Source organism: Camelus bactrianus, chromosome 25, assembly GCF_048773025.1.
Source record: "Camelus bactrianus isolate YW-2024 breed Bactrian camel chromosome 25, ASM4877302v1, whole genome shotgun sequence".
NCBI classification, from domain to species: Eukaryota; Metazoa; Chordata; class Mammalia; order Artiodactyla; family Camelidae; genus Camelus; species Camelus bactrianus.
This window is the reverse complement of record NC_133563.1, coordinates 31,780,351-31,801,251: the sequence shown is the minus strand read 5'-3', so window position 1 is coordinate 31,801,251 and position 20,901 is coordinate 31,780,351. Positions and strand designations below refer to the sequence as shown.

Genomic DNA, 20,901 nt, shown 5'->3' with positions numbered 1-20,901 from the left:
AACGCGCCCTGCTGGAAAGCAGCTCCAAACATTGAACAAGTTAAGCCTCTGAGGCCCCCAGTCATCCAGCTCATCGACCTACCCTTTTTCAAATACACAGCCGGAGAGTCTCCTTCCCTGCTCCGCACTGTCACCTGGCACAGGAGACTTCCGAAGCGGCTGGCCTCCGAGTTCCCCAACGCATCTTGATCCTAAAGACGGAAAGAGGCTGCATGATCGTCCTGTGATAGTTAACAAACAATCCAACAAACATTTCTCAAACTCTAACCAAAGCTAGTCACTGGGGATATGGATATAAATAAGAGAAGATTCCTGCTCGTTGGTTTCTCCCCATCTACTGGAGCACACGGACACGTAAGCAGTAAATTCCAGCCCAGACTGTTGGCTGCAAAGACAACATGGAATAAAAGAGGGGATAATTAACAGAAGAGGAAGTGATCATTCTATTGAGAAAGCGGAGCTAGAAAAATGTTCCCAGAAAAAGTGAACCCAGTTGGGGTTCTGACGCATAAGTAAGAGTTTGTTGGGTGGAAACAAGAGAAGTGGGATTTTAAGCAGAGGAAACAGCAGAGATGCAGACCTGGAATCCCACAGGTGTTTGATTAACTAGGTCCAGTGGTTCTCAAGGACTGTCTGTCATGAGAGGCAGCAGGAGAGAGAGCGGCGAGGGCCAGCTCACAGAAGACCTTGTTGGCACACAGCTTGTATGCAGTGAGGGTTGGAGGAGGTTCTTTAGCTTGGAAAAGAGGAGGTCTGACCTCCGGAGAGGGTGCTGTTCTCACTTCACTAGCTCTCGCTCTCCGCGTCTGGCGCTCTGGCTCTGTGGGTGTGGTGGGGTGGACCTGCGTCACTTCGCGTCTCGTATTTTGTCCCCTCCTGGCCAAGTTGCCACTTCTGAGTTTCCCGGTTCAATTTTGGGAATTCTTGGAGGGTGAGGCTAAAACCAAGGCTATTTGAAGGCAACAGTTCTTCTTACTTTTTAGGAAACCTGAACTCACTGAACAATGATGGTCTGGGGAGGCAAGAAGGGCCTTTGAGGAAGAAAGGTTCCTACAGACTGAGAAGGATGTGAGTTTCGAGCCCCAGGTTAAGGGAGCTCTGGTCCTGTCTGTGGGGTGAGTGCCTGGGGGTGCCAAACCCAAAGTGTGGGGCTCCTGCCTCAGCAAGAGTTCTTTCCACACCCCGACTGGCCCAGACACAGTGGCACCAAGGATCCGGAAGGCCAGCGCCTGGGACCGCGGCGTTGGCTCCCGGCATCACCATCAACGGACCTGCGGGGCCCCGGGCCCCGGAATGAGCAGAGCCCTGCTGATGGTTGAGGTGGAATTCCTGCCAGCCTGACGTGCATTCAGCAAGACTAACAGCAGCGGTGACAACTGTGATAGAGGTCGCTGAGCACTGACTCTGCAGCAGAAACTGCCCTGTGAGCTTTTCCACGTAGGGCTTTACAACAATCCTGGGTATGGGTGCCACGATCACCCCATATTTATGGGGGCTCAAGTAGCAGAACTGGGACTTGAATGCAGGTCACCTTCTAACTCTCCGTGTCAGACAGGGTCTCTCACGGGCTGAGGACCTGGAGTCCATTCCTTTTTTGCCTTTTTTTCTTTGTAACGAAGAGGCTTTGCTGTTGTCCTAGACTAAAACCCACACTTACTGAGCAAGCAGCTGTCAGACAGGAAAGGACTAAATGATCAATAAGCTAAAATGCTCGCTCAAAGAATTGCTTTTCACTGCAAACCCTTCTGTCGTAATGCGGAATAATGATGAAATTGCCAAAACTCCACCAGCTTTGACTTACATCAACAGCAATTTCATGTGGTTCTAACAAATATTTAACTTTTTTCCTTTTTAAGCCAAAATCATGTTTTACTTCCACAATGGAAAGGAACACAGGTGTCTGGGACTCAGAGGGACAGATGGCGTTTAGGGCCCTGGACAGTGGCCCAAGCTGCCGATGAGATCAGCTTGTGGGGAACAGAGGGGGATCCTCTCCTGACTGACTGGTCAGGAGACAGTATGCTCAGCTGTGGTCCCTGTGTCCGCTTCATCCTGAGCCCCTGCTGGGCTGCTGCAGCTTCCATTTCCCAAAGTCCCATCGTTCTGAAGGAGTGGAGGCCACATAGCACCAGCTACTGACAATCTCCTTCCATCACCTGATCAGTCTGGCGTCGATTCAATCAGGCCACGTCTGCCGCAGGAGGGACGAGAGGCAGAACCGCCACACAGCTGCCACCACTCACCTGGTCAGAAGCTGTGCAGGCGATGTTGTCACTTGTCCCAGCGTAGAAATCACATGAGACTTCTGCTCCCGCTGTGGACACTGTGAGGAAGCTGCAGGCCTCGTCCAATGCACAGTCTGCAAGTATCAGAGGGGACAGTCACCCCCCTGTCTCTCAGGTGACATGGAGGAAGGACAGACACACACCCTTGATCCCTGCACCCAGACTCACACACACACTCAGCTGTAGCATGAGTCACACTGACTATTCATGGACGACTGTAGGATCATGAGACAATCCTTGTAAAGAGAGATGCTCAATAAATGGTAGTTGTTACTACACCCTGTCTGGCCTCACTGTTGAAACAGATCAGAGCTCTATAAGGAACTAATGTCCTTCGATTCTGCTGCCTAATATCAAGCAGAGCATTGGTCTTGGCGTGTCGTAGATGCGCTATAAACTCGATGTGAAATGATGAGTTGGGTGTACGTCGGGGGAATCGATGGATTTACAAAGTGTTTTGATCAAGTGTTCTTGATTACAGTTCCAGAGGCTGTGCTTGACTCGTCTTGCAAGGACAGCACAGAGTGTTGCTCCAGGTGCCCGAGCTCCCACCACCGCTCACCTGCCATGCACGGCGTCAGTGAGGATTCAGAAGCAGGAACTTCGGACCTGACCCCAACAGCAACATTGGCGTTGAAGATCACCTTAGATTCTGGAACTTTCTCAAATTTCCGCATGACTGAAAGGAAAGCAGATGGGTAAAGTTTGACTCTGAAGGGTGCAGGGTCTTTGCAGAGACTCCAAACTGTATTCTGAGAGCAATTCTGAACCACTGAGGGGTTTTAAGGGGCACCACGTAAACAGAATTGTCTCTTAAAATAATCGCTCTGAAGCATTGTGGGGAAATCATTGGCGGAGGCAAGACTGGAGCAGGAAGATGCTCCATGGGGGTGATAACCCAGGCCGGACAAGGAGTGGTGTGGGGCTGGAGAAGGAGCATATCTCTTGCAGGTAGACACTTGTTTGGGGAGTCACCCAGCTGAACTCTATGCCCTTTGCCTTCTCTAGAGGACAAAACCTCAAAAATAAGACGGCAATTCCACTCCCAAAGAGAAAGTTCCTCTCAAAGTCAAGTCAAGAGGATTCTGAGGAATCCCAGTGGGGGCCCAGCTTCTTAACATGGAAACCCTTCCATATATTCAGAGAGAGAAACTTAAGCTCAGAGCTTTGCATAAGAAGCCGAAGATGCTGCGGACCGATCTGGAGGCTGTTCATAAGCGGGTACCTCAGGGAGGCAGCATCAAAGTAGGCAAAGCTGAGCTGTTCCTCATAAATGTTTCTGACCAATTAAACTGTCCTTGCTGCTCCAGGTGAACACAGGGTGAACAAGTGACTAAACGCTTTACAAAGTACACGTGACAATCCTCACAGTCGAGCCAGTGACAGGGATGCAAAGAAGGGTGGAGTGAAGATGCAAGCACCCAGAATGGCCAGCAATCACCATGGTCCCCGGGCAAGTTGCCTTCCCTCTGAGGACAGCCTCACCCTCATGTGTAAAGAACAACAAAGATCTGCCTAACTGACTCCTAAAGCACGTCCAGCTGCAGCCCCCCAATGGCTATTTCTGCCCAAGAGGAGGGACATTGGGGAAAAAATAAGACCTCTGGTGGATTTTATCCACAGACACAGGATACACAGATCCTTGGGATTCACTAGCATTTTGCTGGAGATGGGAAACGATTCGAAAATGAAAACTTCTTGGCTTTTCTCAGGTATGTTATGTCATTACCTGCACCAACTTCCCTAGAGGAACCAGGCAGGCTATGTGTGCGTGTGCATGCATGTGCGTGTGTATGTGCATGCGTGTGTGTGCATGTGTGTGTGTGCAGGTACACATGTGTGTTTAATAAGGAAGCAGATAAATCCAGGTAGAAATACCAGTCTGGGAGTTAGACACACACCAGTTCAAATTCTAGGTATATTATATCCTGACTATGTGACGAAGATAAGACATGTGAACACTCTTTGGCTCAGTTCCCTCAGCCGCATTATCAGGGATAACAATAACCCCCTCCTCAAAGTCACAGCCAAGTTTACAGGTGATTGACTCTGAGAAAGGCCAGGCCTGGGGCCTGGCACACTGGAAGCCCAGGCCTGGGGTGCAGAGGTGGCCCCAGGCTCTCGAGCAGCGGGAGGGGACTCTGGGGAAAGGTGGAGCCGAGTCCTGGGGACTTCGAGGAGGTCAGAATGAAGGGGACTTGCAGATCGTCTCGGCCTGCTCCTTGTGTAACAGAAGAGGAAACGAGACACCTGGTATTTCTGGGTCCTCTAATCCATCTGAAACATCTATTACCTCTTTCAGTCAGGTCCTTGCTAATGCACTCATTATCCCCATTTTACAGATGGGGAAACTGTGGATGGTAAGTAACTTGTCCAGCACTACACAACCAGTAAAGGGTACCACTGGGATTAAACTAGTTCCCACTGCACCTCGTGCTGTGGGACACTTGTCAGTTCACTCAGGACTGTCACACCCATTATGTCATTGAAGAGCTGGGCTCAGTGAATGTCTGCCATCTTCATGGATGATACTGACCCTCATGGTGTCTTGGGAGCCAAGCAGGAGGCTGCTGGGATCAGAGAAGGTGAGCAATTTGCTCTGGGTCGCTCAGCAAGTAAGTTATGGAAGAAGGGCTGGTCCTTGGGTCTTCCCCCAACATCCCACTGAGGGAGAAATGCTAACCAGCTTTTCGGAGGCGAGCTGCCCACAAGAAAGGAAACCTCAGCAGATTAATGATTTTTAAACGCATTTCTCATGATGCTGAGATACTTAGGGGTGAGGTTTCATGACGTCTGAAGTATATGTTCCAATGATTAAAAGAGAGAGAGGAAGAGCAAAACACTAACAATGTTTGGATCTGAGTGACGAGTATTTGTTCATCCAACTGTTCTTTCAACTCCTACATAGGCTAAAGTTTCCGACATAAAAAGCTGGGGGTAAATGCATCTCACACGCCTCTCCCTTTCTAGAAAGCCCTTGAGGCCACGCGCTCTGCCCCCAGCAGTGGCTGACTTAACGGCCTGCACATACTCAGACACTGGGCATCCGCCAGCGGGGCCTCGGTTTCGGACCATGGCAGCCTCTGCCCCTCGCCATCCACGCAGAAGGCCTTCCCGCTGTCCCTGTCCCTCTGGCTGGCTTGGTACTGGCCATCCTGGTCACACTGCAGACCCGCCTCATTCCTCTGACACTCAGTGACACCTGGAACCAAGAGATGGACACAGTGATCAATGACGTGCCTCGGGGAGCGCCCTGAGGCTCTCTTCAGTACGCTTCCATCTAAGAACACAGACCAGATAACACAACAGGCAGAAAGGCAGGGTTAATGGGTCATGGAGACGTTCTCAGATATGAGCAGACCTTAGCATAGATTCCACCCCTGACCCTGGAGAGCCGTTCACTGAAATCCATTCTCTTACTCATGACGTCTGGGGGATGTGACAGACCTCCACTATTACATGGAAATGCAGTCCAAGCTCACCCAAAAAGTGGGATGGAGATGAAGCCTTGTGGTTCATCTTAAAAACGTTAATAGATACCACATTGCTATGGACTGAATATTTGTGTCCCCGTCAAATTAATATATTGAAGCCCTAACCTCCCTGCCACCATGTGATGGTATCTGGAGGCAGAACCCTTGGGAACTGATTAGGTTTAAATGCGGTCATGAGGGTGGGGCCCCCATAATGGGATTAGTGCCCTTATAATAAGAGGAAAGCACAGAGGATCTCTCACTCTGCGTACATGAACCAAGGAAAGGCCATGTCTTGCCATAACCAGGAAGAGTGCCCTCACCTAGAACTTCCAGCCTCTAGAACCATGAGAAATAAACCTTTGTCATTGAAGCCACCCAGACTATGATAATTTGTATGTAGCAGCCTGAAGTGACATGCTTTATGACCACCCCGTGAATGAGGTGTCATGGTCGCCAGCTAATAGATGAGGAAGTTGACATTTAGAGAAGGAAGGTGAGTTGGCCTCAGTCACAGTGCCAGTAGGAGGGAGACTGGGAGTGGAAATGGGTCTGGGTGGTGCCGAGCCCCAGCTCCCCCTCTGTCCCCTGCAGCACCCACTCCTGTATGTCCCTCGGGCGCCCTTTAGGAAGCATTCCTCGGGTGGTGTGATAGCCCCTCAAATCATCTCAGACCACAGTGACTGGCGCCAGCGTCTGTGAACTGACAATGACACTTGGATGTCAAAGACAATCTGTGTTCCTGGGGAAGTTTATTCTCCAGCTGGTATGTCTGACTCTTGGCCTATGAAATCCCTCTGAGTTTTACTTTCGTGGGAAATACCACCCTATTTCCAACTGCTCTCCTGACCAAGGAAACTGCCTTTATCACAGAAGGTGCCTTGATCTCTTTCAACTGATTATTTAAAAATTCTAAACAATATTCAGATTTTAAGCAAATAACGGTTGCCTTGTGCTGACATAATTTCAGACTAACATGAAAAGGTGTGTGACAAGGCAAGGTACGGGTCCCTGCTAGGGAAAACCCAACACTCCCCAGGTGACTATTCAGTCCATGGGCCAAGTGAAATCACATGACATACGGGAAGGCCACACGTACACACGGACCTGGCAGAGTCATAGGGCCAGAAGGGGAATATGAGTTATACGGTGGTAACATGCCTGCAGGTGGAAAATATCCCCCACTTCTCGATCTGATAACGCTGATTACAAAACTCAGAAGTTTCAGAATCAGACAGTACCAAGATCAAAGGCCAACTCGGTCACTCAGTAGCTGAGTGACTTTAGCTGAATTTCTTCCTGAGCCTGAGCCTTCTTATATGTCAACGTTGAGCCCATAATGTTTACCCAGAAGGGGAGTTGGGAGAACTGAATATAACAACACAGGTGAAATGTCTGGCCTAGATCCTGGCAGGGCCTAGGCGGTCACAGGTGGGGCCCCTTTGATGATTATGCTGTGTACCCAAAGATTCTCAATGGTGGGCACTCTTGCCCCCAACCCAAGACAGACTTGGCATTGTCTGGAGATGTGCCTGGTTGGCACAACTTGGTGTGTGTGTTGGAGGTGGAGGGTGCTACTGGCATCTCACAGGCAAGGATCAGTGACGCTGCTAAATAAGCAAATATCCTATCATTCAAGGGACAGCCCTCCAAAATGAAGAATTATCAGTCCCCAAATTGCAGTGGTACCAAGGTTGAGACACCCTGCTGTGTCCCCATGGCATTGCAGGGTTTCTCTTTCAAAGAAGGACCCTGTAGAACTTACAGTGAGTCTGGCTGAAAGCTCCAACGGAAACGGTCGTTCTGCCCGCAGGACAGGGCACACAGGACAGGCTACCTGTCTGTTCTTGGTAGAATCCAGCAGGACAGGGGATGCACTGCTCATTCTGGAAATAGCTTCCTTCAGGACACTTCACTAGAAAGGACGAGCAGAGCAACGGTGTCAGAGAGCAAGACACCTGCTTCACAGTTACAACCTCAGAACACGCAGGGTCTGGGAAATTCCAAAATCAGACAAGAGCCCATTCATTTAACAAGTGCCCATGGAGACTCTGCTGTGTGTCAGGCTCCAGGAGTCCAGAATGAGCTGTGAAGAAGGGAGATGAGGTTCCTGCCCCCTCCCCCAGGAGCTGGCGGGCCGGTAGGATCAGAGGGTGCCCGACAGGGATTCCAGATCTGGGTAAAATGAAGCACGAGAGGAGGGCATGTTCGTGAGGAAGGTCCCTGTGGGAGGAGGTTCACGAGACTTGACTGGTGAGGAGAACCCCAGGCAAAGACCCAGGAGAAGAGAATTCCAGGCAGAGGGAACAGCAAGAGCAAAATTCTTGAGGTAGGAACGAGTTTGGATTCTTCAAGGAATGGAAAGAAAGACGTCAAACAAAGCTGGCGACTTAGTAGACAAAGGGAAGGATGTCATGGGAGGAAGTTGGAGAACATCTTGAAAGATGAGGGTCCATCCACAGGTTGCCATGGAAACGTGATGGCGCTCAGTTCGGGGGGGTGCCAACTTTGTGGTTGAAAATTGGGTGAAGACCCTCTCCGCAGTATGCCTAACTGACTTTGGTCTTCTCTGAGGCTCCATGTCCTCCCCTGTAAAATTGGGTTAATAATATCTCGTTGGCGTGTAGTGATGTGGCACAGGAAGCATGTATTATAATGCCAGACTCCCGTGTGCTTACAGATGGTAATCGTTTTTACCCTTGAGGGAGTCCTTCCTTGCAGCCCATCTCGACACCTCCTCTTTCTGAGCAGGTGCCCTTGCTCCGTGGGGCAACCTCAACAATGCAGCCCCATCTCCCTTGGCTCCTGTGAGCTCTCACTGTTGGTGGGTCTTTAACGGCGTTGCTCAGACCTGGGGCTCCAGAGGGGCGGGTGAGATGGCTGGGGCCCAGGGTTTATAGAGGCCCTCACTGGCAGATTGTTATGTTTCTGACTTACTCAGAAATACCAAGGGTGACCCTGAGGGTGAGGACCTCCTCACGTCTTGCACCCTGGCTGCCTCACCCACCTCATTCACCCTCCCCAGTTAACCTGCAGATTCTCAGTGCTTTCTGTCCCTCTGACTCTATCACTCCTGGTCCTTCCGAGTTTGCTTCCTCTGACAGGATATGAGCTAAGAAGCCAGAAACCCAACCTGAACAGATGCCTCACGAGGGGTCTCAGCTGGAGTTGAAGAGCTCTGTCCCGAGCACAGGGCATGAACGTGGTGGTGCCGATTCTGACAGCTCAGGGGAGGGGGTGACAAGAGGAGGTTCTTTGCTTTCGTTCTTGGTTCAGGGCTGTATTCCCGAGAGTTTCACAGATAGCTTCCAGAAGAAGTGAGCTGTTACCCGGTGAGGGTGGGAGCTGAAAGCATGCCTACTCTTGGGAACACTTCCTTCATGCCTGGCCCTCCTCTGTGTACTGCATGCACGTCCCTGCAGCACAACCATGAGTTGGTGTTTTATCCCCATTTCACAGATGGCAAAGCTGAGCCTCGGGACATGCACGCATGTTGCATGGGCACACTCTTGTGCAAAGGGCAGTGGGGAGGTAAAATTACAGAACATGCCAAGCCCAGTGCCAGGTGTTTCAATGTCACCACCCCACTGTACGGGAAAGGCATCATCCCCATACTGGATGGGAGAAAACTGACGGTCAAGGTCAAGGTCGACCAGGAGGCGAGGTGATGGGGTGGGATTTGAGCCCCATTGTCTCCAAACCAAAGCCTTTTCACCACCCACCAATTCAACCACCTTCCTTTGACAAAGAAGCGGCACCAAGGTGGGGGACGTGCTAGAAAGGAGCCAGCGTCGATCTGAACGACTCCCTCTGGTGCACATACACGCGCGGCCTTTCTGACTCAACCAGAAACTCCAGGCACAGCTTGGAAACTGAGCAGTGTGTTTTCCGGTCTGCCCTGCAGATGAACGCCCTCGCTCGGAGAGCGGGGTTTCATTACTTTTATGAGTCACACTGTTGATCATCTCTAGTATTTTTACCTCAGTACTGGAGCTGTTTTTTTTTAACGTAGTCTCCAAATGCATTGCTATAGAAAAACAAAACCTTTCCAGCCAGTCTGAGTGGCCGCCACTGAACCCGAGGTACAGGGCGAGGTGCAGAAAGAAGAGAGCTGGGGCCTGACCTTGCTTCTGTCCATTCCAGGCCCCTGGACAACACTCAAGGAACGTGCCTGCTGTTTCTCGCCATCTCTGACATCGAGTCTTTTCACCCGCGGAACCCTTGTTTACACACTGGGAGGAAGCGGCCCATGACCGGCCCCTTCCCCCAGCAGGAGGGTCCTCTAAAGACCCCTAGTCCCCTGCAACACCAGGTGGGCATCCTTCAGTTACGCCCCTCCCTGGACATCACCGGCAGACCCCTGAGGCCTCCACTCCCTCCTATTTGAGTTTGAGAGTCTCACAAGGCTTTGGGGTTATGCCACCCCTCCCGCCAACCCGTTCCCATGGTCCCCAGACAATGACAGCCACAGGAAAAAAATCACCTCTGAGGAAGCACAGCAGTCCTTCACTGCTCTGCTTGGGTCACTCAGCCCCACCCCTGGCCCTGTCACTCTCCACCTTAAAATTCTCCCATGGTGACGCCACCCGAGCAAGCCCCTTGCTATGTCCCCAGGCTTCCCCCACGCCAGTCCCTGCCTATTTGTCTGGCCCCATCCCCTGCCACGTTCCCCACACGCCCCATTCCCCAGCCATACAAACCATGGGCACTGTCCCCATAAAGCCACACCACCTCATGACTCTCTGCTTCTGCAATGGTCTCCATTTCTGGAACGTCCTTCATCACTTGAGCACCCTCAACATAGGGGCACACACACATGTCTACACAGGCACTCGCATGCACACAAATACATACACACACACACACACACACACCACGCCTTGTCTGCTCTTGTCCAAGAAGCAATTCCGACTCACCTTTAAGACTTCACGTCAGCTTCTGCTATCCTTGCAAGCCCTCCCTGACGGTCCTGACTGGGATGCAAAAGGCTTTTCACATGTTTTAGCTGTCTTTTCACCTACCTCTCCTCAACTAGACTGAGTTCCTTGAAAGCAGAGCTATGACTTTTGCTTCCCTGAGTATGTAACCTGCTGTTTACACATAATTATATTTTGAAAGTGTGGATGGATGGATGCATGGATGGATAGAAGGAAAGATGGATGGATGCAATGCATGCATGCATGGATAGATGCATGAATGGAAAGAAAAAAGGGAGAAGGAAGAAAGGAAAGTAGAAAAGAAGGAGGAAGGAACAAGATGTAACATATTACTTCAGTAAAACTCCATAGAGAATTCACTCTATTATAAGAACTTGGAGTGAACGAGTGGAGGTGAGTGTTGTCCAGAGTGGACATGGAAAATCTAGACAATTTCTCTGGGATTCTCCTTAATGAGCCAAGCTGGTATGAAGGCTGCAAGCAGGTAATTCCAAGGTGAAGCCATATGGCTGGACTTGAGGCAAGAGGGTGCACATTACTGACCCCATCAGAGCTGCAAACCAAGCCTCCACCGCCGGCAGCGTGCACCCCCCAGACCAAAGCTGCCGTGCTGCGTGCGTCGTGGGGGGCCGACCTTCCCACCCATCCCCCTGAGTCACTCCCCCACCAGGGGACCATCCAGATTAGCCCCCCAAGATGACACACAGAAACCCTGTCTCATCTCCACAGAACAATGCTCTGCTTGTAGCCCCACAGCTGTGTTCCAGATGTGCTTCTGCAGGAGTAAGCACCAGTGAGAACAGACGCAAGGCAGCCGAGGGTGCAACTTCACCAAGAGCGCCCTTGCTGAGAAGGGAGCTTTGTGATGCAGCAGATGGAACAGAGAATTCGGACCCAGCAGAGCTGAGCTGAAGTTTCACGGGGCCGATTAATGACAAAACCACCTGTTGAAGGTTCACCGGATGCGAAGACGAGTTTTGCATCAATTATATTCTGCTACGCGAGTCACGCCCCCCACCAGGTAGGTATCACTGTCCCTATTTTCCGGATTACAGCTGGTGAAGACAGGAATGTCCCAAGAACCCACATTCAGGAGGTGCTGGAGCCAGTACTCGCACCCAGGTCCACATGACGTGTTTCTTAACACTCTTAACTGTGTGCTTCTGGCTGCTTCGTCTACACCACGGATTAAAAACACCTCGGTGTCTGGACCAGAGCTGTGCAGAAACTCAATAATGGATGGATAGTAGCTTGCATATTGGAGAAAACCCAGGGCTTTCGGTGCTGCTTTTGTGAGATCCTTTCTGGACCTTTCTAACCGTTTGGGGTGAGGGGGTGGAGCTGAATAGTGTGATGGGCAGTTCTTTGAGAAATAGTAAAAAGCTGCAGCAGCCGGAGAACAGAATGCAGGTGTGGGCAAAGCTAGGACTGGCAGACCAGAGCCCCCAGGCTCACCCCGGGCTCCCCCCCCCTCTGAAGCCCTGTCTCCCTGAGGCCCGGCTCTGATTCCCGGCACCCCCACTGGTTGGCACCCTTCAGACAAGTCTATCTGTGCTCCAGCCCAGAGCCCCCTCCCACCTCCCAGGCGAGCTGGACTGCCGTCCCAGTAGACAGGAAACAGTCATCCAGTAATCAGCCGAGTTCCCTGGAAGGAACGTAGGACCTAGTCCACCTCCTTTATTTTATATGCAGGAAACAGGGCCCTGAGAGGGAAGAGGGCTTGTTTAAAGGCACAGAGCCAGCCCAGGCTCTCTGACTGGTACCTCTCCCATGTCCTGCCACTGATGCTGCTCTTGGCTCAGTGCTCCAGACGGGGAACCTGGTGTCAGGGAGCCTCTGCATGGGGCTCCAGATCCCCTCATCAACACTTCCTGGGGCGACTATAAAAGCAGGCTCCTGGCCTCCACTGCTCCCAATACACACACACGTGTGCACGCACCCACACACGCACGCACGCATGCACACACACATGCACATGCAGTGTCACATCCTACTCTCTCTGAGCCTTTGGCCCTGCAGCCTGGGGTCTTCACAGCAAGTCTGAGGACACAGCAGCAGAGGTTCCAAACACCTCCATGGCTGTGACCCTGTTCCACCCACCCCGGCACCATCTGCACCTGCTCCTGCTTCGTGCTCTCTTTGTTTGGGCAGCTCTGGGGAGGTGGAAGGAACGTGAGCTCCGGTCCCAGAGGACCCATGGTGACTCATCCACAGACAACTGGTTTCATGAACCAGAGTCCCTCCTCTGAGTCAGCCCTGCTCTGGCCACTACGATGCGTGACCTCATATCATCTGAGCCTCAACCTCTCCACCTGTCAAACTGCCACCGAGGGCTGTTGTGGGAGCAAAGTATTCACGAAGGTGCGTCGTAAACTGCAGAATCCTCTCTAAATGTTAGTGAGAAGCAGCTGTGTCTCTGATTTCTATGTTAAGATCCAGCTGCATCTGAAATCCAGTGTGGGGTTTAGAACTTGGCGTGGATTTCATGAAAGGAAAGGCCTTGTAGTTTTTGTGTTGCAACCAATATAAATAGTGGAAAAATAAATAACTAGGAGATGTCTTCTCTCTCTTCAGCTCAATAACAGTGCCTCTGTCTCCTGCCACGTGGGAGGAAGACTCCGCATCAGGAGTACAGAGGACAAAGGCCCTCAAAGATGTCCGCGTCCTAGTCCCTGGGACCTGTAAATACGTGAGGTCACGTGGCAAAGGGATACTAAGGTTGCAGATGGAATTAAGGTCGCTAATCAACTGACCTTAAAATAGGGAGAGTGGCCTGGATTGTCCAGCTGTGTGTCATCACAAGGGTCCTCAGGAGGGAAAGACAGCGTCCGAGGGCGCTGTGACTGCAGAAGGCTGGCCAGGGAGCTACAGTGTTGCCAGCTTTGAAGATGAAGGAAGGAAGCCACAAGCCAAGAAATGTGGGCAAGATCCAGAAGCCGGAAAAATCAAGGAAACTGGTCCCCTCCCAGGGCCTCTGCTAGGAATGCAGCCCTGCGGACCCCTTGATCTGAGTCCAGTGAGACCCATATGAGAATCCAAGCCCAGAGAACTGCAAAATAATAAATCTGAATTGTTTTGAACCACCAAGTTTGTGGCGATTTGTTAGGGCGGCAACAGGAAGCTCATCCAGCTTCCATTCAAGGAACGGCAGCTGCCGTCTAGTGAAAATGGCTCCAAGGCTGCTCGCGTGTAAAGCCAAGAACCAACCCGTAAACCTCCTCCAGGAATCACTTCCCCTGAGCCGTGGTGCCCTGGGCTGATCGATGGTCATCTGGGGATGGCTGTGAGCAATGTGTCACTGTCACCAGGCTGAGAAACGTCCCAGAGCACACGGGGGGATGTCAGGCTCCTCCACAAAAACTTCTGCCCGAGCCACGGGGTCCAAGCCAGTCAAGGACCAACAGAAGGACAGCTCTAAACCTTCCTTCTGTCCTGTTGCCTCTGCTGACAGCTACTACTTAATGCATAACTATATGCCCACACATAAAGGACAATTGAAAAACTTTGTTGAACAAATAAATGAATGATTGGCCACTCTGCACATCAAAAGAACCTCTCTCAGAGCTCTGGTGGCCTTTCCCGCCACCTCAAGTGGCTCAGTAGCAGCAGTCTAGGGAGAGAAGAGGACCTACCGCACCCCAGTGGGTCCTGACTGGCGTTGCTGGTGGCCGAGACTTGGCGGAATCCTTCCAAGCACCCAAATCGTGTCCTGGGAGAGGTGCCGAAGCGGTCCCCTTGGAGGAAGCGGATGGAGGTGTCTGCTTGGAATGTCTTGGAGTCCACCTGAAGCTGGAACGTTCCACTTTGGACCAGATCTGCAAAGCGCCCAATGAGATCCTCGCCCACTAAGGCCTCCTCTGCAAGACACAGGATGAGGCAGGAGTGTTACCTCACTGGGGCAAGGATCGGGGAGGACCCAGGGGCAGAGCCGCCCAGAGCATCCCCAGAGAAAGGAGACACAGGCTTTACCCAGTGTTTCATTTTGCAGAGGGAGAATCTGAGGCCCAGAGAAGGGGGTTGATTGACATAAAGTCACACAGGAGACAGAAGCATGACCAGGACTCCAACCCAGGTCTCTGGCTCCTGTCATTTCTGTGGCGGCAGTGTGATCCCTATTAGCATAGATGTCATGACTTCAGACACTCACCTAACGTGCACTCTCCAGATACACGACGGTCTCAACCTTTGCCAAGCCACCCTCTCTGAACCTCAGTTTCCCCATCTGAAATATGGGGCTGGGAATGCTCCTTATGCAGTTGGTGGGGATTACAAGAGAGAATGTGATGGGGGCGGTCAATGGGAAGGCAGAGCCTTCATCCTCGGCATTCAGCCAAATGCTGGGAACCTAGCTGTCCAACTACGAGCATTTCCCAGGAGGAAGGCAGATGAGTGAGCACGGCCGGAGCTGGCATGGACCCCAGCACACGAGGGGCACTCACACCGCAGCGGGCTGCTGCAAAGCCAGCCCGAAGCTGTGCACGCCAGGCATACACATCGCATCATTCTGCAGCTTCAAACGTACCCACAGCCTGCAGGCACTTTACAGAGGAAAAGAGAAGGGGACCCCTAACTCATCATGCTATGGTGGGGGGTTACTCACTGTCACAAGGACTGTAGAATGGCGGAGATGCAGTCTGCCTCCTGGGTAATTAAAACTCAGGCGTTTTCCAGAAGTTCCCCCTCATAGAACAGAGGTCAAGCTCCCACCAGCCCTGACCCTGGGCGTTTGGCCCCTGGATGGTGGGAGAGAAAGTGCAGCTGCTCCCGCCCTCTGGTCAGAAATCCCTGATCATGCGCCAGCCTGGCTCAGAGCAACAAACGAGCACGGCGTCCAGTCTGCTGCCCCTTCTTAGACCTTCCCGCTCTCTCCGCTCATCCATCTCCTCACCGGCTTGTTTTAAACAGCGTAATAACGAGTGTAAATAGTGTAGGTGGTCTGGGAAGTCTCTCACAGGAGGGAGGCAGGACATAATTAAAAACCAACAGAGACCCCCTCTCCCCACCCCGCTCTCGCCGCCTTCACACCGTCTCTCTCCTCTGTGCCCAGAAAACCAAGGGAAGAAGCCGAAAATGTTCACAAACGCACAGTCAGGCGACACGATTCAGCACTCTGCTGCTTGTTACGTGCTTTGGAGCCACCAGCTCCTCCCATGGGCCAGGTAGATGCTGCCCTCGCTGGGGTCCCAGAGGAAGGGGATTCGGGCTTAGTGGCTCCATCCAATGGATGGGGACAGAGACTCAGCGAGTCTGCACCGCTTCTTCAAGCCCAGTAGTGCGGGAAAACATACCAACGTCACGCAGATCCGGGAGAGAGGCGGCCGGGACGTCCTCAAGCCGCAACGTCCATGTGATGTTGGCTCCTAAACGCTCCCGGCTCAGACACTCCACCTGCACCGTGGAGTCGCCGCAGACGGGGACAGACACAGGGGTCCCGGATGTCTTCACCTGCACAGAGACGGCACCTTCAGTTCAAGAACATGGAGCGGGGAGCCGGAGCTGCTGAGCCCACACCAGGCACCAAAAGTGGCTTCTATTGCAGTTGGAGGAGGAGGTCACAGAGCGGATGAGACCGCCCGTTGACCCGGGCACTGGCCTCGGGCAGTCAGAGGCTCCACGCTCCTCCCCCGACTTTGGAAGGTCTGCTCTGACCCCGCCCACCCCTTACCCCGGGTGGGGGCGGTTGTCAAGGATGCAGCCTTCAGAGAGCTGGAAAACAGTGTCCCAGGTTCAGAGAGGCTGAACTACCTACCCTGGTCACAAAGCTGGCAGAGGGGTGCCAGCGGAGTAAGAGCCAAGCTCTGTGCTTTGAAAGCTCAAACACTCCGAATTCATGGGGCCGTGTTTCATTCTGCCAACTCTGCCCATGTTCTCAGAACACCCACCTCCGCAGGACATACCCCGCCCTCCTGGGAAGCACCCACTGGTTCCTCCGTTTTGACCACCCGGCCTGGCTTCTCCTCCCAATTCGAGCACAAACCACCTGTGCCCCCTGAAAGTCTGTGACTCGAGGCCCCCGCAGGGCAGGTTGAGTGGAGGGACCGTGGTGGGGCCTGGTTAGCCTGAGGCCAGTGCCGACAGGAACCGAGGTTCAACACAAGCCTCACCGTGCCCCTTTCAAAGGCAACATCACAAGAGCTTCTGTAGCAAGCCCCAGCGGGTTTTAGGTTATCAGAAGCCTGGGCATCCAGGGGTGATGAGAGCTCTGGAATTGTGACAGGAAATGTTCTTGGGAGGAAAAGCCAAGGCATTTGTCCAACCCACGATCCAGAGTCCATCTGGGCCCGGCCCTCAGCCTGCAGCACAAGAGACCTTGACCACCTCTGGACAACGCCCTTTCAAGGCAGGCAGTGGTCTGCACCCGCACCCTGGGCTTCAGGAGGCCACTCAACGTGACAGGTCATGCCACAGACTGGCACCAAGCACCTGCTGTATGCCTCGCACCCCTCTCCACCCAGGATGCAGGTGAGTCAGGGGATGTGGGTGTTCAGGTCATTGTCACTGGATAAGAGCTGCTGGGTACCAGACACTGAGCATTCTCAGAAGGCACCATGCACAATTTTTGAACACCCTCTGTTATTCAGACCCTGTGTGAAGTGCTTCAAACGTATTAGCTAGTTTTGTCTCCAAAACAGACCTGTGGAGTCAGAGTGATCATTATCCCACGGCACAGATTGAATTAGCTTTAGAGAGTCTGAGGACCTGCCAAGGATCAGTATATTACCGATTAAAATCTGTCCTGACCTCCTGAACTAGTGTCCCACTCTGTTTATCTCTGACAGTCCTCAGTGCTGAAAACCATACATACCTGGCCTGTCCTCAAACACTTGTTAAATGCAAGAATGAAGGAAGGAAAGAATGAATGAAAGCATGAACAAATTTGGTGTCATAGAAGAGTCTAGACTTACTCAGTGGCATAAAAATCTTGGGCCACTTACTTACCATCCATGGGCTTTAGTTAATTTGCTTACAAACTGAGGGCTAATGACACCCACTGAACACGGGGCTGTAAGAATCAGAGGTAAGGACTGTAGAATTTCCAGCACAGCACAGCACCAGAAATATAACTAGTGTTCGATAATTGACAGAAAGGCAGATACCTGATCTGTTGCTAAAACTGTCACCGTCGAGTACATTTCTTTAGATAACAGGGGGCAAGATATGTTTCTCTTTTTTTAAAAAAATAATCAATATTCTTTGTATCTGGTTTTGTGAAACTGTGTGTTCCCCAAAATTCTTGATGTGAGCTGCTAAAAATTAGTTTCTCTGATACATCAGCAAACTTTGAGCAGAACAAGCAGTTATTTAAGTGACTTTTAAATATTCCCTCTGTGAGTATTTGGGACTTCAGATCACCAAAGCCCTTGCCTATTGCACAGCTAAATACCCTCGCGGAACTACATCTCTCCAGCTGGCCTGGAACGTTTCCTTCCAGGGCAGATCTGCAACGCCTCCTCACAGGTCAAGGAACGTCCCCAGCACAGCGAGTCAGCGAGAGCATCCTGGCGTCACATCAGCCAGCCTGGCTCTACCCCTTCCCAGTTGTGTGACTCTGGACAATTATGTGGCGTCTCCAGTAACAAAACAGTAATAATAATAGGGTCCGCGAGAGGACTGCACCAGCTAATCTATGCCAACGGACGCACAGTCTAAGTGCTCAGTGCACATCTGGTTTGATATCTTTGTGCAGAAAGAATGCCCAATGATGAGATGGACACCGACTTCACCTTGGCCTCTGTGTAATTAGCCTTGTCTGAAATACCTTCTCAGTTTGCCCATCGGGAAAATAACCGAGGGTTGAACTATTGATTCATTTCAGCTCTGGGCTTCTCTGACCCAGTGACCCTGAGTTCCGCCCAAGCCCCCGCTGGTGGGGAAGGGCAGGCACACACCTGCATCTGACAGAAGCCGCTGGCTGTGAGCTCGTCCAATATGAAGATCTCGAAAGTCGGCAGCAAGCCCGCGTAGTCGGCGCTGCACACCTTGCCCGGCGGGAGCTGGAGCTGGAGCTGCCCTTGCACCTGAACGGTCTGCCACAGCTGGGGCCCTGCAGACGGAGGCGAAAGGGGCTGTGGGATTTTTTTCTTTTCTTTCCTCGGTTTTTCCTCTGCAACAATAACCCCTTCTTCATTTAGCTTGGAGCACACAAGTGCTGCCACCTTGTTTGTCATCCTCTGCGTCTAAATACGTCCCAGTATGACAGCTTGTCTCTGAAATTACTCTGCACCCTCACAGCGACCTCAGTCCTGCGTCAGCCTCTAAACCAGCCTGCTTTACATTTCCGTGGGGTCCTGGACTTGCTTCTTGGAAAATCTCCCGTACTATCGTGTTCACACAGGGCCACTACACATCATGGTTTTGCCAGTTAAGCGTAGACACCATAGCCTGTGTGAAGGGCTTACTCTCAGGCTGTTCAGTGCACAGCCTGCACAGTCATCCATAGCAGCCGTGCACTCCACTTTAGGAGCTCAGGACCTGTGCCTCTTTTCTCTCAAGTCCCTTGCTCTAGATCCAATCATGACCTGCCTGGTCTTGATTTCAGCTCAAGTCACTCTTGTCATCATCAGGCAGGTAGGACCCTTATTTGTCCAAACCACATTTTGAACTTTTTCTGGATAGCATTCTCTATGTCAGAATGTTTTGTGACAAATATTCTCCTTTCCCCCACAACCAACCTCCCAGAGCCTTGTGACGGTCAGTCCTAGGGTCCGGGTCTCTCTCCTGAATGCCCCTCCCATTGCCCTGGGTGGACCTAGCCCTGGTCCTAGCGTCCGCCCCTGCCCTGCCCCTGTGAGCAAGCAAGGCCAGCCTTGACCAAGGCAGGTGCAGTCAGAGCCCGGTGTGGCCTCACAGCCGTGTGTGTGGAAGTGGGTTCAGTGTGAGAGGAGGCGAAAGGAATTCTGCCCATCTTCCAATAGGGCACAGCCCACAGTGATCAGAACAGATGCCACACCCTGGAGCAGCATCCGAGCAGAACTTTGCCAGGCATTGGCCCTGGAGCTCCAGGTGGACCTGGGGGAGAGGCCGGTGCGGTGGTGTCACTCTCAGAGGCCGGACCAGCTGCTCTGAGCTTGATGACACCATAACGACCAGTGCGGCCACTGGAGCACCTTCTCCTTGAATTCAGTTCTGTGTGCGAGACATCCCAGGAGAGCCCAAAATGAAGGCAGCCTCATAGGGGCAGATCTCTCCAGAGAAGCTGCCACTAAAGCCTCACCCTGGGGTCTGGGAAGCCCGTCTGCTCCCTCTAGAAGGGAGTGCCGCGTCGGGCCCTCTCTCTGCTCTTGTGGCCACCTGGCTTCTCACAGACACTGCACTCCGGTGGGGGGAAGATGAAGGCCCCAGCCCTGAGCCCTGGGAGGGAGCAGGGCGCCGGGCAGACCTTCCCGAGGCCACTCACGCTGGCAGGCCCAGGGCTGAGGCGGCGATGACTCCCAGCGTCTGGTCTCCAGGCTGCACACCAGCGGCTCTGGCGGGAAGGCGCTCCGGTGGCCCCGGCGACACAGCAGCCGGCACTGCTGCTCGCTGGCCCCACCGAGGCCCGGGGCTGGCTCGCACAGGACGGCCCCGCCAGCCACAGCCGTCGCGCTGAAGGGCAGCGGGCACCGCGGGCCTAGGAGAGGGAAGGGCAGCTGGGGGCGTCTGCCCAGCCCAGGGGCCAGCCCCCCACCGTGCACCCCGTCTCGCCTGGCCTGGGCCTGGCCCCCTCCCTCTCCGCCCTCCTCTCAGTGTCAGCGGACACCTGAGCAGGATGTCTGGCGTGCCTTCACCTCCACCTCAGGCCCTCTCCAGTTTCTTCCCGTCTCTAAATCCAAGTCCCAACTGGTCTCCACCTCCAAGCCAGCAGGCCCCGGATTCAGCATCAGCTGCCACACCTGCTCCTGCTTCAGCTCCTTGAGCCCAAGGCCTGGCACCTCCAGTCACCCAGGTGTCCTGGGCCAGAAACACAGCAGCCAACCTGGCTGGCCCCGCCCCCTCAGCCCTCACACCTCCTCGACTGCTCTTCATTCCCACTGCACTCCATTCAGACATCCGTCATCCTCCTGAGCTGCTAGCAGAGCTTCCTCATTAGCCCCCTGCACTGGGGCCTCATCCCCTGCCCTTCTGCTCCCACATCCAATCCAGACCCACTGCCGGCAAAGACACTGTGTGGCGGACTGGACACCGGCTCTCGAGGCCCCAGCGTGCCTGCTGACCCAACTTCCTCTC

General features: G+C 52.9%; 1 protein-coding gene across 1 annotated transcript in view; it reads right to left on the bottom strand.

Moving 5' to 3' along the window:
- TG (thyroglobulin) overlaps positions 1 to 20,901 on the bottom strand; it is a 203,497-nt gene that overhangs the window by 152,281 nt on the left and 30,315 nt on the right. Inside the window, exons 17-25 of the mRNA XM_074353110.1 lie at positions 20,093 to 20,305; positions 18,585 to 18,739; positions 15,984 to 16,140; positions 14,328 to 14,552; positions 7,524 to 7,673; positions 5,317 to 5,487; positions 2,848 to 2,964; positions 2,244 to 2,359; positions 83 to 191 (exon numbers count right to left, since the gene is read on the bottom strand). Of these exons, the coding sequence (XP_074209211.1) occupies positions 83 to 191; positions 2,244 to 2,359; positions 2,848 to 2,964; positions 5,317 to 5,487; positions 7,524 to 7,673; positions 14,328 to 14,552; positions 15,984 to 16,140; positions 18,585 to 18,739; positions 20,093 to 20,305 (1,413 nt within the window). The remainder of the gene's footprint in view (positions 1 to 82; positions 192 to 2,243; positions 2,360 to 2,847; positions 2,965 to 5,316; positions 5,488 to 7,523; positions 7,674 to 14,327; positions 14,553 to 15,983; positions 16,141 to 18,584; positions 18,740 to 20,092; positions 20,306 to 20,901) is intronic.